General features: G+C 40.0%; 1 protein-coding gene across 3 annotated transcripts in view; it reads left to right on the top strand.

The window, feature by feature from the left end:
* Nucleotides 1-2,971: 2,971 nt before the first annotated feature.
* Nucleotides 2,972-18,072, top strand: part of INTS14 (integrator complex subunit 14) — a 47,232-nt gene continuing 32,131 nt past the window's right edge. For 2 of the 3 annotated variants that reach the window (XM_070377300.1, XM_005899978.3), the window contains exons 1-7: nucleotides 2,972-3,475; nucleotides 7,418-7,692; nucleotides 9,057-9,164; nucleotides 12,718-12,873; nucleotides 14,172-14,290; nucleotides 14,727-14,869; nucleotides 17,973-18,065. In XM_070377300.1, the coding sequence (XP_070233401.1) occupies nucleotides 7,471-7,692; nucleotides 9,057-9,164; nucleotides 12,718-12,873; nucleotides 14,172-14,290; nucleotides 14,727-14,869; nucleotides 17,973-18,065 (841 nt within the window). In that variant the 5' untranslated portion in view covers nucleotides 2,972-3,475; nucleotides 7,418-7,470. The remainder of the gene's footprint in view (nucleotides 3,476-7,417; nucleotides 7,693-9,056; nucleotides 9,165-12,717; nucleotides 12,874-14,171; nucleotides 14,291-14,726; nucleotides 14,870-17,972; nucleotides 18,066-18,072) is intronic. The other variant, XM_005899976.2, reaches the window with a different exon arrangement.

The following is an 18,072-nucleotide window of genomic DNA, read 5'->3' as shown; positions in this document are numbered from 1 at the left end:
GAGCAGAGAGGATTTTTAGAGCAGTGAAACTATTCTGTATGATGCTACAATGCTGGATACATGTCACCATACATTTGTCAAAACCCACAGAAAGTACAGCACCAAGAGTGAACCCTGTAATAAACTACGGACTTTGGGTGATAATGCTGTGTCAGTGTAGGTTCATAGAGTATAACAAATGTATCACTCTGGTGCCGGGACGTTGACAGTGGTGGAGGCTGTGTGTGCTAGACAGAGGATATGAGAACTCTCTGTTCTTTCACTCCATTTTGCTGTGAACCTAAAAGTGCTCTAAAAATAAAGTTTATTCATCAAAAAAGCCTTCTCTTTTAGGGATACATAATAAAGTATTTATGGATAAGATGTTATGCAATCTGTGATTTGTATCAAAACAAAATGTTGGAGAGAAGTGGGTAGGGTATAAATGAAAGAAGACTGAGAATTGAGCTGATAGTAGAAACGGGGTGAAGGGTATGTGGGGGTTTATTATGCTGCTCCCCATCTTTGTCTATGTTTGAACATCTTCAGTATTATTAAGACAAATGGGACATATCTAGAATTTCTTCGGACTTCTACTTTGGTGAAAATAGAGGAATAGGGTGGGATGATGAGGGAAAGCAGATAGCCTGGAGCTTAGAAGTATGATTTGTCACTGGACAAGGTCTAGACTAGAGAAGGGAGGGAGGAAGACATAGGGCAAAGGACAGTATAGGAGATGGAAAGGGAGGGAAGAGCAGAAAAGGAATGTGGACTCACTGCCTTCCCTTCACTTTCTCTCTTCCCCTTTCCTCACTCACTCCTTACCTTTCCTCTCTGTAGATGAAAAAATCATATTGGGAACTTAACAGTGAACATTTCAGGCACCAATCCATGAAATTTCAATTCAGTCAGCATGCCCTTAGAATCTACATTTCAACATGTGTTGTAGGAGATTGGATGGGTATCTGAACCTCCCTTGAGTCCCAATATCTGGCTTCTGTGAGCAGCATGTTATTTCTGTCACTAACCTTTACTCTGCCAGACTGGGGACCAAATCACTCTGCCTTTCAAAGCCTCTGTGACAGTGGTCCACTGTTTCAAAGCAGGAAAAAATAAAGGGGATGACAGATTATGCAAAAAGAAGTTGTTTATTGATTTCCTTTAACGTATGTGTGGAAACATGCAAATGCTAAAGGTCTCCTGAGTGGGAAAAACAAATTCATTAGCCTGCTCTGACTTGAAAGACATATCCTTTACGACCTTCTAACTCTTTGTGCTAACGTTCTCTGATTTTATATTCACTGAACAACCTTTTGATGTTTAATGGAATTCTACTAAGAATTAAAAAACAAAAACAAAAGCCCTTACCAGTTGCCTCAAGTGATATGGTTCTCTTGATAGTTCTACCTTTCATCATCAATTTTAATCAACTGTCCTTTTGCTTCCCAGGTTTTCTGAAAGCCTGTATTCAGAAGATGTGATTACCCAACAGCAAACTAATAAATTCAATCTTTAGTACCGGGTAAGGTAAGGAATCAGTCCATGGAACTGAGCTGGAACTGAGCACAGGGCTGTCGTCACACATTAGGGGTAACTCAGCAACTCCCTTACCCACACGTTCTTGGCCACATGCCTCCAACTAGGGAAAGAATTTTAAATTATAACAAAGTAATCAGGATGCAGCCTTACTTACCTAGAGTCCAGTGCCTGCTCAAGCACTGAGTCTTGAGATAGTGGGACCAGCCAAGCTGGTAGAGGAGTTCTGAAGCAAGTAAGGCAGTCTGTCCCTGGCCCCTGATGCTGCCAGGGACATGCCCATGGACTGATGTGCCGTCCTCTGCCTCCTCTGATATAAGGAGGAGACAGGAAAGAACTACAGCAACTGGAGCCCACACTCTCCCACAGAACAAACTGTGACTAGTCAGACTCAGTTGTTTGGTTCAAAACATCCTCCCTCTGTGACCCACCCCCTACCACACCCCATCAGGGAAGAGCGGAAGAAAAGGAGGCAAAGGCCTAAAGCCTTCTAGATGCCTTTCTGTTCCCACTTGCAACCTATGTGGTACAGAATTGTTCTTTGAACCATAACTAGCCAGGGGCTTGCTGGCATTCATTCAGGCATATCTCTAGCTGACATTTCCTGGCTCCCAAGAGGTTAGAAAGAAAGTCTCTTCTTGTCCCCTCAAAGACCTCGCTGAGGCAAAGGCTGCTATAGGGACCCCAGGTTGCCAGAGGTGAGGTAGGCAAGGACCCATGATGCCTCACAGAAAAGCCTAAGTGCAAATCCTCAGCAGTGACCTTAGCCAGGGCAAGGGAACTGACTGAACCCTCTCCCTGCTTCCCTCAAAAGCTGCTGCTGCTAAGTCGCTTCAGTCGTGTCCGACTCTGTGCGAGGGACAAAGTGAGCATCTAGGCTGAGGAGACCAAGAGGGAAAGTCTTGATATGGAAATTGGCTCACGTCAACTACGAAAAATACACAGTATGCTTAGTATGGGCACTACTCAAGCAGGGATTACTTTAAAAAGAGTAGGAAGAGGGGTCTGTCACCTGGTACAGAGGATATGAGTGAGGAGTCTGAAGAGGGACGGGGAAGAGGGGCAAATACCAGTGAGGGTCATGCTGGTGCACCAACGGGCCCACATGAGTGAGGAGACAGACTGTGAACAGGTCATGGGGTTACCCAGATAACTGAGGCCCACGCGTCAACGAGAGGCAGGTGGGCAGAAGGCCAGAAACAAAAAAGGAACAGCCCGAGAACGGGGAAAGAGAGAAGAGGCGGTCACAGCCCAGGGCCCGGCGAAGTCGAGGTCCTGTGGGGAGAGGGGTCGGTGGCGGTCGTCGCAAAATCTTTGTGATGAGAGACGCTGGGTAGCTTCTGGCTGAATCAGCGCCCCGCCCACAAAGTCCTTAAAGCCCCGCCCCAAGCGCCTCGCGCATCCCGGGCGCTGAGTTCCGTTTCGTCGCGCGGCCCTGTAGTTCCGGGTGCTGCGAGCGGGCGGAAAGTTTTTGTGGACGGACTGTGTCGGTGATGGGCACGGGGTCAGTGGAGGAGGCCGGAGTCCCTAGGCTGCTTTTGATTGCTTGTTAGAGCTGCAGGAGAAGGGGTCCGCGGCGGGGAACAGCGCGGGGCCAACGCCCGGCTTTTCTACTGCCTGGGTGCCAGTTCTGCGCCTCTCTTCGTTGTGCGGCGCTGGAGCTCCGCACAAGCACACCATTTCGGCCCCCTGCCCAGGCCCCCTTCGCCTCCTCTTCTCATAAGAGAGACTTCTAGATCTCAAAATTTTTTGAGTGATTTTTAAGGTAAAAACACAACCAGAAGCAGACGCGATCCAAATGCAGGAGTTCTGTATTTCCAGGTTGGCACTTGAGAGGTGAAGTTGTAACTGAGAAAGGTGGAGGGGACTCAACCGGGCAAGGGATGCCAGGCCAACAGAGAAACTTAAGAGTAGGTTAGTGGATCCCTAGAAATTCGAGTGGAATCACGCCTTAAGAGCGGTAAGAATCAGTTCTTTATGAATAAACTAATTGCCTCCTTCTGGTAAGAATTAAAAATATGTAGCTGATGGAGATGGCCACATCAAGGGGCTAAGAGCTTTTCTCAAGAGTAGACTGTTCTGGAGAAAAGAAGGCTACCAGTTGTCTTAAGCATTGTTTGTAAACAGTACTTATGACAAGTGTGGGGGTGGGGTGAAAGGTAAGAATCAACCCGAGAGAGAGAACGTGTTTTCACAGAATTGCTGGACTGTGTGGGGAGGGATTTTTTTCCTTTTAATCAGGATTAGGCTGCTTGAGTGAACCATTCTTCAAGAATATTCACTTCCATCTTTTACTTCTGTGCTTACAACCTGAGTTCTGAATGGATTTCCTATGACTCTGCTCTTGTTAAGGAGGTGTGTTTGGGGGTGGACACATGCGCATCAGTCAGAAGAAAGAGCCAGCTCCAGAGGTGCCTTCTAGAAGGCAAGACTGCAGGCTGTGGTCACCCATTACAGCAGATTTACAGCAGATTTCATGAGCTGGATGGAAATGCTTTCTTATATATGATCTAAATCTGTGTCCCCTGATTCTCATTCTCATTCTAAGAGATGAGGTCAGTACTGCTCATCCCCAACTTTCAGTAACTTTCATGAAGGCCTCTATGCTTGAGTGGGAATACCATAGGAGGTGGATAAACTCTGTGTAGGCAGAGGCATAGAAGTTCCTGATACCTCTGCATGAAGGAGGAGAGGAGGAAGTGTGTTTCTGGTGTGCAGAGTTAAAATTTGTAATGTGTTTTGCCAAAAATTAATGTTATAGCTGGTGCTGAGAGGTAGTTCTCTAGTAATTATCAAGTTTTGTCCAGTACATACAATGTGGCAATTGTGGGAAAGTCTCTTGTTCCTTTTTTTTTTTTTTTTGCCACATTGCCTGTGGAATCTTAATTCCCTGACCAGAGATTGAACCCAGGTCCCCTGCAGTGGAAGCTGGGAATCTTAACCACTGGACCACGAGGGAGGTTCTGATGTGATAGGTTCTTCAGAGACACTGATGGGCAAAAATTCACACTGCCCCTGCTCCTGTTGAGCTTGTGGTCTAATGTAATGTAGTTGAACCAGGATTGCACAGAACTTCACTTCTTGAATAACACAGCTGAGATCCAAAAAGGGTCTGGAAAGATGAGTAGATGAAATAGTACTCAGTTGATAAACCTCAGTGCATGCATTTGACTCTCAAAGAAACTCTGAGCCTGTTAACTTTGGACACAGTTTTAACAAGCTGGATTACCTGGCTTTCTAGCTCATAGTCGCCAAAAGCCCAAAATTGAAAAGAAGGATGATTACAGAGACAAGTAGAATGCAAATTGATGGTCCAAAAATTAGTTATAAAGAGGAGGCATCAAAACACAACAGCCTGGATGGATCCCTTGAGTAAAAGGCAATGTTTCGGGGTCTGTTCTACATAATACTTGTTCCATGGGACCTTAACTGATGATCAGAGAAGGATTAAATGGGAAATATAGAGTTAGCAACTTAAACTGAATTCTTTGCTGTAGAGTTTCTGTGTCTTATTTATTTTTGGCTGTGCTAGGTCTTTGTTACTGTGTGGGCTTTTTTCTAGTTGCAGCAAGTGGGGCCCCTTTGTTGCAGTGCCGGGGCTTCTCGTTGCGGTGGCTTCTCTTGTTGCAGAGCAAGACTCTGGGGCACATGGGCTTCAGTAGTTGCGGTTCCTGGCTTTAGGGCACAGGCTCAATAGTTGTAGCACACGAGCTTAGTTGCTCCGTGTTGTGTGGGATCTGCCCAGACCAGAGCTTGCACCCATGTCTCTCACTTTGGCAGGTGGATTCTTTACCACTGAGCCACCAGGGAAGCCCTCAGTATCTTTAATAAGCCCTGAACTCATTTGTCTTGGAGCATCCGTCCAGGACAGTGTTTTGCAGCACACACTTGGAAGAATGGTAGTGTAGATTAAAACATCAGGGCAGCAATGCGCTGGGCAGTATTCATGTTTATAGTTGTGATGCTAAATCAGAATGAATTATGTTTAGCACACTATTTAATGAGGCACAGATTATGGATGCACATTTTAATTTTTTCTACCAAAATGGTTACACATTTTGGAATTCTGAGTCTGAAGGAGTAATCTCTTTTAGTCTTTATTGATATTGAATGCATGAGGCGTCACTGTATTTGAAATGTATCTAGGCCATTATGTGGTAAAATGGCTTTCCCTACTTAACCTGAGCCCCTGATCCCCCTTTATAACATTGTTTTTGTGAGCCCTAATTTTGTGAGCCCTGAATTCCCAACAGCCTTTTTACAAATAGAATTTGAGAATATCACATATTTGCATTTGGACACTGTACTAAAACACGCAGTGTTTTGAAGTAAGTTCCAAAAAAAGAAATTAGTGAACATTAAATTTCTAACTTATTTATGTCCATCTTGAGACTTTTCTAATTGAATATATGCAGTATGATTTTTATGAAGTTGTAATCGGTGTATACATATAGTCCTATGACCTGCTTTTCTCAGTTGCTGATACTTTATATAAATATGTCTGATTTTGACATGTGTCATTTATTTATAACTATATGATATTTCACTGTGTGACTGGACTGTAGTTTTCTTAATAATAGAGTAGCAGCATCAAGAGCAGGTCTATATATCTGTAAACTTTTCTACTTCTGAGTACAGAAATGTTTTCTTCATACTGATTCTCAATTCATAACTTTAAAGAGCTTTTTGTTTTCCCTTTTTCCATTTTGGCTTTCATACAGTTTCCTGAGATAATGCCAGCTGTCTCACATATCCTTTTTTATTATTATTATTTTATTTCTTTATTGTTGGCTGTCCTGGGTCTTTGTTGCAGTACACAGGCTTTCTCTAGTTGCGATGGGCTCAGCAGTTGCAGCTCAGTAGCTGCAGTGCATGGGCTTAGTCGCCCCTGGGCATGTGGCATCTTCCCAGACCAGGGATCAAACCCATGTCCCCCTGCATTGGCAGGAGGATTCTTTAACACTAGAACCACCAGGGAAGCCCCCTGTCATACGTATTCTTTCGTTTTGTTCTTTTCTTTCATATTTAAAACACCGTTGCTGGTGTGTCTATAATGAGTACTGCTGAGGCAATTGGTTGCTTCTGCCATGCTTAATGATTTCCTGCTTTGTCTAGTTTGGACTATAACTTTTCTAGCCCTTTCACTGTATATTTTGCATTCAGTTTTTTTAATGAGGACATCAAGCAACGAGATAATTCAGAAAACATTTGCCCAAATACTGCTGTATTGAGTAGGATAGTGATGGTGCCCCCAAAAATGGTTGATTGTCAAAAAACACCACAACTAGAAATGTTCTAGAAACGTCTAGAAATGTCTAGAACGACTAGAAAGGTTCTTTAGTAAATTAAGTGTTGGAGAGGTCATGTAGAAATGTTTGTTATTTTAAGTTGTATGACATTTGAAAATCTTCAACTCAGGGGCTACTTGAATTTAATATTTTGTTTATTTTATTTTTACTAGAGGAAACTTAAGATGTTCCTTGATTTATGGCCATTTAGTGGGTGATTCTGGGAGTGGTCCTCATACAGAGGACCTAGAGCAGGGAAGCTGCTTGCTTCCCTTACTCTGACATCCCTGCAGATTTGCCCTTACCTCAACTTAATGGGGTTTGCCTTCAATTATTTCTAGCAAGTTTGGTTAAAATTATGATGAAAAGTAAAGAATCTGCCTGCAACACAGGAGACCCAGGTTCGATCCCTGTATTGGGAAGATCCCCTGGAGAAGAAAATGGCAACCCACTCCAGATTATTGCCTGGAGAATTCCATGGACAGAGGAGCCTGACAGGTCCACAAAGTTGCAAATAGTCAGACATGACTGAGCGACTAACACACACACATGTGATGAAAAAAACACATTTTTTTCCATGACATGAAAGACCTAATCATGTTTGTTTTCTGAAGCATTTCTCTATAGCTTCTCTATTCGGATTGGGAATACCGGGATCGCTTTCATCATGCCTACAGTGGTGGTAATGGACGTATCTCTTTCCATGACCCGACCTGTGTCTGTCGAGGGGTCCGAGGAATATCAGCGCAAGCACCTGGCAGCCCATGGTTTGACAATGCTGTTTGAGCACATGGCCACAAATTACAAGCTTGAGTTTACAGCTCTGGTGGTTTTTTCATCCCTCTGGGAGTTGATGGTTCCCTTCACAAGAGATTATAACACCCTACAGGTACTAAAAGAAATGAGTTATTATATGTACAGGGCCCAAATTTATAGGAAGGAAAGCAGTGTTATCATACTGCACTGAATATTTATAACTGGAATTGCTTAATGATAAGTCTCTGAGTATACTATTTTGAATATAACTATAAAACAAGGATTATAACCAGTAGGCCCTCAGCCTTTGTTAGAGCTCTGAGTTAGAGCTGTGAGTTGTTGCCATAGTCACCTCTCTTGGTTTTCTGAAATTCTCTGTGGGAGGGGAGCATCTCAGAATGTAGTGCCTTGTTCCCTGAGGTTCAAGATCTTTAGGTTCAACACTACTATTTTCTACTTTTCTATAAACTTGAGATGAAAAATAGCCCTTACAAAAGCCTTCATTCTAGAGTAATTCAGGAGTATATTTCCTCCCCAACAAATAGCCTTTGATTTACAGATGCCAAGAAATCCTCATTTTAAAGCTTTGATTGATCGGTGTTATCTTCCAAAGGTTTGTCTGTGATATGCCAAAGAATTTACTTTCTGGCAGCATCTCTAAATTATTAATATTTCCAACAATGCCTCGCACAGTTCCTTGCGGATAGGGAGCAGCAGTCAGTGTTTGTGGAATTAAAATGAACAATTTAATAATTGCTAGGCAGTTTAGAAAATCAGGATCAGTGTAGTTTGCTTTTTAAATATAAGTAATAAAATTTTGTTAAATCACTTATTATCTCACTTTTTTTAAAAGTGACTCAAAGTTTGTTTGTTTTTTTTTCATTGCACCGAATTTCTTATAAGTAAGTAAACTGAGGACCTTGGATGTTTAGTAGTGTGAAATGTAAAGAGTTGCTATATAGATAGTGCAGAGTGATGATTAAGACCAGGAGTCTTAGAGTCTGACTGACTGGGTTCAGATCTAGATTCTGCCACGTGGGCATAAGACCTGGGAAAATTACTACTCATTTTGTACCTTAGTTTCCTTACTTTAAAAATAGGTTAATCATCTACACCTTATAGGATGTTATCATGATTAAATGCATGTAAAATGCCTAAGGTGGTGATAGTATTCAGTAAGTTTTGCATTATTTTTGTTGATGTGCTTAAACATTTTTCATTTTAACTATTCTGTCAAGATCATTTACAAAAATATGAACTTGATGGGCTATTCAGTCTCACCTGATGAGAGAACAAAATAAAGGGAAGCTCTTTTTTACCATCCTTTACAGTTGAGGAAGTCTGTTTTACCAATTTTCTTTAAGAAAGTGTACTTTGGGCTCTCGGAAATGCAATGTCCCCCTGTGTGACATTCATGCTTTGAACAGTTTATATTTTTTTCTAGTAACAAATGAAAACAATAAAGAATAATGAACAATTTTATCTTTCTTCAATCAGGAAGCACTAAGTAATATGGATGATTATGATAAAACCTGCTTGGAGTCTGCATTAGTTGGTGTTTGCAATATCGTTCAGCAAGAATGGGGTGGTGCAATTCCTTGTCAGGTAAAAGCTTAATTCTTTTCTTTGCCTTAAGTTAAAAGCATTAACCACTGAGGTGCTTCAGTTTTCTTCAGGCTGTAACACAGCATGCATTGTAATTCCCACAAACTATCTTATATGCTATTGGTATCTTTTAAAAGAAGACACCAAATCGACACCAGTATACTCAGAAAGCAGCACAATTATGCGTTAAGGAAAGCATCTTCCTAGTAAATTGACTTATTGAAAGCTGGTATTTGTATAAAATATAGAGGGCTCGCAGTGGAATTTTAGAACACTCTCTGGAAGGGATGATTATAATTCTGAGTGATAGAATTGTAAACATCTGTACAATATAGTCTGTCTGCATTATTCCAGTGTAGCATTTATTCAGCACACTTTTAACCTTCTCAACTATTGACTCGTCTAAAAAGTGAGGTATATCAATGTTATAAAATCAGTTGCCCTTTCCCGTGAGTCCACATTAGGTCTACGTTAGCATCAAATCAGAGCAGAGTTGTAGCAATTGAACATTTGCCATAAAGAGGTACTTTGAGAAGTGGTTTATTTTAAAGGAGAAAACAGTAAAGTTGCCACAAGGAAAATCATAATAGTCTACAACAGGAGTCAGGAAACTTTCTGTATTTTAGCCTTTGCAGGTCTGTGGCAGCTCCTCAGCTCTGTTGTAGCATAGAAACAGCCATATATATTAAGTAAATAAATGAATGTGTTTCTGTTCCAGTAAACTTTGCTTATAGAAATAGTCAGTGGCCCATAGTATATGATTTTTTCTATAGGGTCAAATACAGAATTCCTCAGTAGTGTCAGCAGCATCAGTGATATTTGTTTTTTAAATAAATATAAGATTGTAGCTGCCTATAGTGTAAAATCTACCCCAATCTACAATTGGAAAGATTAGGGGTTGACCTAAGTAAAGCATGAAGGAATATGAGAAGTGATGGAACCGGTCTGTATCTTGATCGTAAAAGTGGTTACATCGCTGAATGCACTTGTTGGAACTCGTAGAACTATATACAAATAAGGGTGAATTTTACTGCATGTAAATTGTATCTCGGTAAACCCAGCTTTTTTTTTTTAAGCTTTTTTCTCTTTTCTTGCTGTAAAACCATCCTGTTGATAGAGTATGATGTCATGAGTTGGTGAAGACCCTGACCTACTACAATAAGGTTAAAATCAGATCACTTTAGTGGACACTTGCTAAAAAAGCCAATAAATACGTTTTATTTCTTTTCAGAAATAAAAATCTTTGGCACCTTACTTCATAATTATTTGGTACATTACAGACTATCTAACTTCCTAACTATAATGAAAAGTAAAGTTTTGTTGTTAATACCCTCCGAACTGAAAGCTAGCAGATAACACAGTTTCATTTGCTACTTCTTCAGTGTTTGAAGAAACTCAGAAAGTATGTAAGAGCCAGACCTTATGCACCATGCAGACTTCTGCCTTTTAATGTTTTCTTCTTCCTTTGCAAAAAGGAGGAATCTGAATTTGAGATATACTGTACCCTGAGGGCAAGGAGCTGGGCCTGGATCCACTTAGACTTGCTTGGTGAGTTTTGGGGTGAACCAGGTCCAAAACACAGTGGAAGTTATTAGTGATTGTTTTTTATAATCAGTTACTATCAAATGGATTTGTTTTAATATGGAATATTTTTAGCCAAATTTTTAGAAAGCTGGACTACGTCTTCGTTAGACATAGTCCATTAGAGTAAAGTCTGTTTCATTTGGACATTACAAAAAATATTTCATTATCACACAGCATCTGAAAAAGCTAGTGGCGGAAGTAAATAATTAGGTAGCAGCTGTTGGTACTTGAAAGAGGGATATGCGTTGCCTGCCTTCCCAAGAGATGACATCTCTCCAGGGGACCTCTATTAAGCATTTTTGGGCTTTAGAAGTAAGTGCCAGTCTTGAGGGGCTTCCCAGGTGCCTCAGTGGTAAAGAATCCTGCCAGTGCAGAAGACCTGGGTTCGATCCCTGGGTAGGGAAGATCCCCTGGAGGAGGAAATGGCAACTCACTTCAGTATTCTTGCCTGGAGAATCCCATGGACAGGGGAGCTTGGCAGGCTACAGTCCTTGGTGTCGTAAAGAGTCAGACATAAGTGAATGTGCATGCATGCACATGTGAATCTTGGCGCTTCACATGGTACAACCACCTAATACTGCCTTACTGGCCTATTATTGTCAAGTTACTAGACTAGGTTAGAGAGCAAAAACAATCCTCCTCTGGATTGCTTGCAAAGTCCACCCTGCACAAGATCACTTGGAAGCAATGAGAAAAATGAAAATGATCTGTAACTAACCTTCATTGTTAGTATGTTTTGAAGTCTTTTAAACATTATAGGTTGATTAAGAATGCATTTCAGGACTTCCCAGGTGGTGCAGTTGGTGAAGAATCCACCTGCCAATGTAGGAGACATAAGAGATGTGGGTTCAATCCCTAGGTTTGAAAGATCCCCTGGAAGAGGGAATGGCAACCCACTCCAGTGTTCTTGCCTGGAAAACTGCATGGACAGAGGAGCCTGGCAGGTTACAGTCCATGGGGTCACAGAGTCTAACACGACTGAGCGCACATACACACTGGTAGTACAGTGGATAAGAATTCCCCTGCCAGTGCAGGGGACACCGGTTCAATCCCTGGTCTGGGAACATCCCACATGCCATTGAGCAACCAGGCCCATGTGCCACAACTACTAAAGCACTCACACCTAGAACCTGTGCTCTGCAGCAAGGGAAGCCCCTGCTCGCCACAACTAGAGAAAGCCCACACAGCAACAAAGACCCAGCGCAGCCAATAAATAAATAGTTTTTAAATCATGCATTTTAAAAGTCATGTCTATATATGGTAAATAAATACATGTTTAAAGGAGTTGTCATTTTAGTTGACCAGGGGTAGATAAAGTTTGTCATCTTTGAAAATAAAGTGTCATGAATCAGTCTTCAGACTTCTGTGCTGATACCTCCTAAGGACACATGTAAATCCTTATTCCATTTTTGACAGCAGCGCCTTAGGTGCCAACTCCTCGTCTGAGAAGTAGGATTCTAGTTTTAATACAGTTAAGTAAGAATTGGTTATGAGTGGTTTTGTCCTTTTTTTAAGTGTTCACAGGTAGGTGCTTTTCTTTAAAGGTTTAATTAGGTAAAATATAGTAAAACCCATAGATCTTAAGTGTACAGTTTATTGAGTTTTAACAAATGTATACACCTATGTAACTGCTCTTCCAGTCAAGCTATAGAACATTTCCATTACCCTGCAGTTTCCTCATGCCCCTTCCTACCCAGTATCTCCCTACATTCCCTATTTGATTTATCTTAGTTTTGTTTCACCTGTTCTAGAACTTCACATATATATATGTATAGAATCATAAAATGTGTGTAATCTTTCACTCGACAAAATGTTACTGAGATTTATTCACATCTTTGCTTGTATCCCTGCAAAGGTACATTTTTCAGTGTAAATGTAATTTGGGAGAAATGCAAACATTGCCAAATGAGACTGCCTTAAATAAATATGTTATTTCATGGACAAAGCTGCTCTCACTCTTTGAAAACAGGTGGTTCTGGTGACAGATGGCTGTCTTGGCATCGGTAGAGGGTCTCTGCGGCACTCCTTGGCTACTCACAACCAACGCGGTGAGAGCAACAGGTTTCCACTACCTTTTCCTTTTCCATCTAAGTTGTACATCATGTGCATGGCGAATCTGGAGGAGGTAATGCTTTGTACTAAGTTCTTTTTAGTTTGATTAGATATGTTTTGGGACTCAGTTTAATTTTTAATATATTCCAGTAATATTGCATTATGTATACAGGCATGCCTCAGAGATATTGCAGGATGTTCCAGACCACCACCACAAAGTGGGAATTGCAGTGAAGCGGGAATCACAATAAAGCGATTTGCATTAATTTCTTTCTTTCCAGGTGCATATAAAAGTTTTGTTTATACTTTACTGTAGTCTGTTAAGTGTACAATAGCATTAAGTCTAAAAAAAATCTACATACCTTATTTTTAAAATATTTTATTGCCAAAGAATGGTAACCATCATCTGAGCCTTCAGCGAGTTGTAATCTTTCTGCTTGTGGAGGGTTTGAAATATTGGGAGAATTACCAGAATGTGACACAGAGACAAAGTGAGTAAATGCTGTTGGAAAGATGGGGCCAATAAAATTGCTTGACACCGGTTTGTCACAAACCTTCAATTTGTTTTAAAAAAAAGCAGTATCTGCGAAGCTCAATAAATGAGGTATGCCTGTACTATCACACCGACCTGCATTGTTTCAGCTGAGACAGACTACTAATTATATTTGAAAAGACTTTCTGTCTCAAATGCTCTCTGAAAGCACAGTGTTATCTCAAGAGACATAGCAGGAGTTGTTATCCATCCTACTTACCACAAAGATCCTTCACATGCTGAAGAGTCAAAATGTTCTTTTTGGTGGTCAGTGTTTTCCTCAGTTAGGAATTCTTAACATCCATTAAGCTAGGAATGTTGACAGAAGTATGCTTTTTTTTTTTTTGGTAAAGTAACATTACTCTGATGAATGTTTTATTAAACTCCACTTCCTGATTTTCCATTTAGTTTGGAAAGTTATTTAATTTTTCTTCATCTCAGTTTTTCTATCTGTAAAATATAGATAATGATGGTTTTTACCAAAAGATGTTAGAAACATTTGGAATGGAAGATGGTCTGTGAATACTAGCTGCAGTCACCTCTGAATCATTGCAAAGCTACTTGAAATAGCTCTACTGGTATAATTTTCTATAACATTCCTCTTTGGCAACTTTGAGTCAAAATTGTTTTCCTTCTCACATTGATTAAAGAAAAAAAATCATCTCCCTTATGTGACCTTGGTGTGTTGATAATAATGTCTCATTTTATGCCACTTTAGTCTGAGTGAACTCCGGGAGTTTGTGATGGACAGGGAGGGCTGGCGTGCTGCAATTCATGGGGTCGCAAAGAGTCGGACACGACTGAGCGACTGAACTGAAAAGGGTCGTTTTGCTTTCTAGCTTCAGAGCACTGATTCCTTGGATTGCCTTGAACGTCTTATAGATTTAAACAATGGTGAAGGGCAGATTTTTACTATTGATGGTCCCCTGTGCTTGAAAAATGTACAGTCTATGTTTGGGTGAGTATACACATTGAACTTTATTGCCTTCTTACAATCTATTATTATAATTTGATAGCAAACAATAATATCTAGTTTACTATTTCTAATTGTGTCATTTCATTTTCCCCAAGTTGCACATTTTTCAGATATTATGACTGATAGTAGTGACTTTTAAAAGTTTACTCCCTTTTAAATTAAGCATATCTAAATCTATAATGCCTATAGTTACCAACTTCCTTACATTGACAAAGATGAACTTGCTTTTGGGCTTTTCAGAATTGAAATTTCCTCACCAAAAATATCAGATTTTGTTGTTTCACAAATGGTCAGATAGATCATAGCTTTGGAATAAACTTGAAGGGAAAACAAACTTGACATCTTAAAAAAAATTTCCTTGGAAAAAAGTACATGTGTCATACTACTGTTCCTATAACAAATAACCATCATATTCTAGAAAGCTGATAGATCTGGCATATACACCCTTCCATGCTGTCCTCAAGTGTGGCCACCTCACCGCTGACGTGCAAGTCTTCCCCAGGCCAGAACCTTTTGTAATAGATGAGGAAATTGATCCTATCCCTAAAGTCATTAATACAGGTAACTTTTTTTTTTTTAACTTCCTCCTTAGTACTTCTGTTATCCTTACTTTCTTCTAACTTCTGATTTTCTTCGCCTCTCTCCAGGAGGGCGAAATACATACTCAGTATACTTTGGATGGGAGGGTGCATTGCCTAAGGGTTGGCAGATGAGTGGTCTTCCATGGTGACGTGAATTAATCTCCAATCCTAGATGATTATAACCACAAATTACTAGAGATTGAAAACCAGAGCCAAATTCACTAGCATTGAAATCCTTGAGGTAGTCCTTTAATAGAGATAGTAAGACTGACTTGACACACATGGAGAGAAGCATGGAAAGCTTTGTAGAAGCTTGAAATTGAAGTCGCTCAGTCGTGTCTGAGTCTTTGCAACCCCATGGACTATAGCCTACCAGGCTCCTCCGTCGATGGGATTCTCCAGGCAAGAATACTGGAGTGGGTTGCCATTTCCTTCTCCAGGGGATTTTCCCGACCCAGGGATCGAACCTGGGAGGCAGACACTTTAACCTCTGAGCCACCAGAGGCTGACTAGCATCATTATTAAGGTCATGTATGAAGAGCTAGCTTCTAGACTTGTCTGTGTGAGTCTTCCTCTGTGACCCTGGACAAGTCACTTCCTCTAGTTCTTATTGGCTAGGTGAGTGGAATCTCTCAGGTCTCAGCTCTGATAATACCGTACCGCTCTAATCCTGCTGCTTATGACTAAAAGAAAGCAAAGTATGTGACTTCTACCTGGCTCATGTTGCCGGTGCTATACTTAGGTTAGATTGGCAAAGCCAAGAATCTAAAGTAACTAGGGTAGTAGAGAAGAGAATTGTCTGATATTGGCAGATGGACTCCTTGAGTGGTGGGTACATGTTGAACCATCAACTATTTTAGTCACCAGATCGCCCTCTGTGCCTGGCATACTGTCTCATGCTCAGTAGACATTCACCAGGTAGCTGTTCAGTCACCAAATGATTAAAATTAAATACAACTGGAGATTCATTTCATTCTTAAATGTATAGATTTTAAGGAGTTTTTGAAGGAAAAGCTGTGCACAAGCTCTTTTCTTTTCTGGGCCTTTATTTTCTTTTCCCAGCTCTCTGAAAGTAGGGCATCCGTCTCTTTCATTGCAACTAGACTGCAATGTGCCAAATGTTTTGTTGCCTTCAAACCAGTTAGACTCCCATCTTTTTTTGGATGAGTAACTTTCAATAGATCTTTTCTTTCAAGAAGCACTTTACTTTCTATGTATCAGATTTCATAAGCAGTGTTTACATGGGGAAATCAAATACGATGACTGAGAATGTTACTGGAAATTTCTCTGAATGGCTCTAATACTTTGCATTTTAAGTCACTAAGAAAATAAGGATAATTGTCTTTTATTTAATGGACTAAGTTATATAAACTTTTAGTCCAGGATTTTTGTTAAAGCTTATATTTAAACCACTTTAAAACATAGGCCTTTTTCTACTCAAATGAAAAAATATATATAACTGCTTATGCTAATTCATTTGTTAATCAGCTAAAGAAAGTAATGACACCAAAAGTCCAGAGAATCAGATTTCCTGATTATTCAATATAAGAAGTACGGTATACTCACCATGATCATGACTTTTTTAAAAAATTGTTTTGAGAATGAGTGAAATATGAAGGCTTCTTCCAATTAAAAATAATGGGTGACTTTGTTTTTCTCTTTACAGTTTTTAGTGTTTTCTAAGTTTTTATACTAATATCTATATAATCAGAAAGAAACTTTTAGAATGTACTTTGGGTTTCAACTTTTTTTTTTTTTTTTAATTTTAAATTTTCAAAAAATACTTTTGATCTTTAATACAGTTTCTATAAAGCAAGGAAATCATTGTCATATATAGACTGCAATCCTGGTTTTGTAGAACATGTATTTCTTTCTCTCAGGGAAAGCATTTTTAATGCAATAGCCTTGCTCTCCAAATACAGGCTGCTTTCAGTTGTCGTGGAAATATTTGTGTATATCGCCCCCTGGTGACCAGAACATCCTTTACAAAGAGACAGCCATTAAGCTTTTGCCTTGGCTGAGGACCTAGCCTCATAAAAAGTTTAGCTGATTTGTCATAAAACTTAAGTCCATTAAATAGACAGATATCCTTATTTTCTTAGTTACTTGAAATGCAAAGTGCTAGAGTCATTCAGAAAAACTTCTAATAACCTTCCTAGTCATTATATTTGAATTCCCCAACTAAACACACAGTGTTTATGAAATCCAGTACATAGAAAATAATGTACCTTCCCATAAGATGAATTAATTTTTATTGGAGTATAATTGCTTTACAATGTTGTGTTAGTTTCTGCTGTACAGCAAAGTGAATCAGATATACACACACACACACACATATATATATATATATATAATATATATAAACACTCCTCTATTTTAGATTTCCTTTCCATTTAGGTCACCACAGAGCATTGAGTAGAGTTCCCTGTGCTGTACAGTAGCTTCTCATTAGTTACCTATTTTGTGTACAGTCTCAATGTGTATATATATCAATCCCAGTCTCCCAGTTCATCCCACCACCAATTCCCCCTTTGGTAACCATAAGTTTGTTTTGTACATCTGTGATTCTATTTCTGCTTGCAAGTAAGTTCATCTATGACATTTTTCTAGATTCCACATATGAGCAACATTATATGATATTTGTCTTTCTCTTTCTGACTTACTTCACTCTGTGCAACAATCTCTAGGTCCATCCATATTGCTACGGATGGCATTATTCCATTCCTTTTTATGGCTGAGTGATATTCCATTGCATTTATGTACCACATCTTCTTTATCCATTCCTCTGTCAATGGACATTTCCATGTCCTGGCTAAGTAGTGCTGCAGTAAACATCAGGGTGCATGCAACCTTTCAAGTTGTGGTTTTCTCCGGATATATGCCCAGGATTGGGGTTGCTGGGTCATGTGGTAGCTCTATTTTCAGGTTTTAAGGAACTTCCGTACTGTTGTCCATAGAGAACAGTATTGGCTGTACCAATTTACATTCCCACCAACAATGTAGGAGGGTTTCCTTCTTTCCACATTATCTCCAACATTTATTGTTTGTCATGAATTAATTCTATGTTGATTCCTTCTTTTCAGATTTGGAAATAGTGGGATTTATTGATATAGCAGATATTTCAAGTCCCCCAGTTCTGTCCAGACATCTGGTCCTACCTATAGCACTTAACAAAGGTGAGTT

The sequence above is a fragment of the Bos mutus genome, chromosome 10 (genome assembly GCF_027580195.1).
Source record: "Bos mutus isolate GX-2022 chromosome 10, NWIPB_WYAK_1.1, whole genome shotgun sequence".
Taxonomy (NCBI): domain Eukaryota; kingdom Metazoa; phylum Chordata; class Mammalia; order Artiodactyla; family Bovidae; genus Bos; species Bos mutus.
Note: the sequence above shows the minus strand (reverse complement) of the source record. Positions and strands in the feature narration are given on the sequence as shown.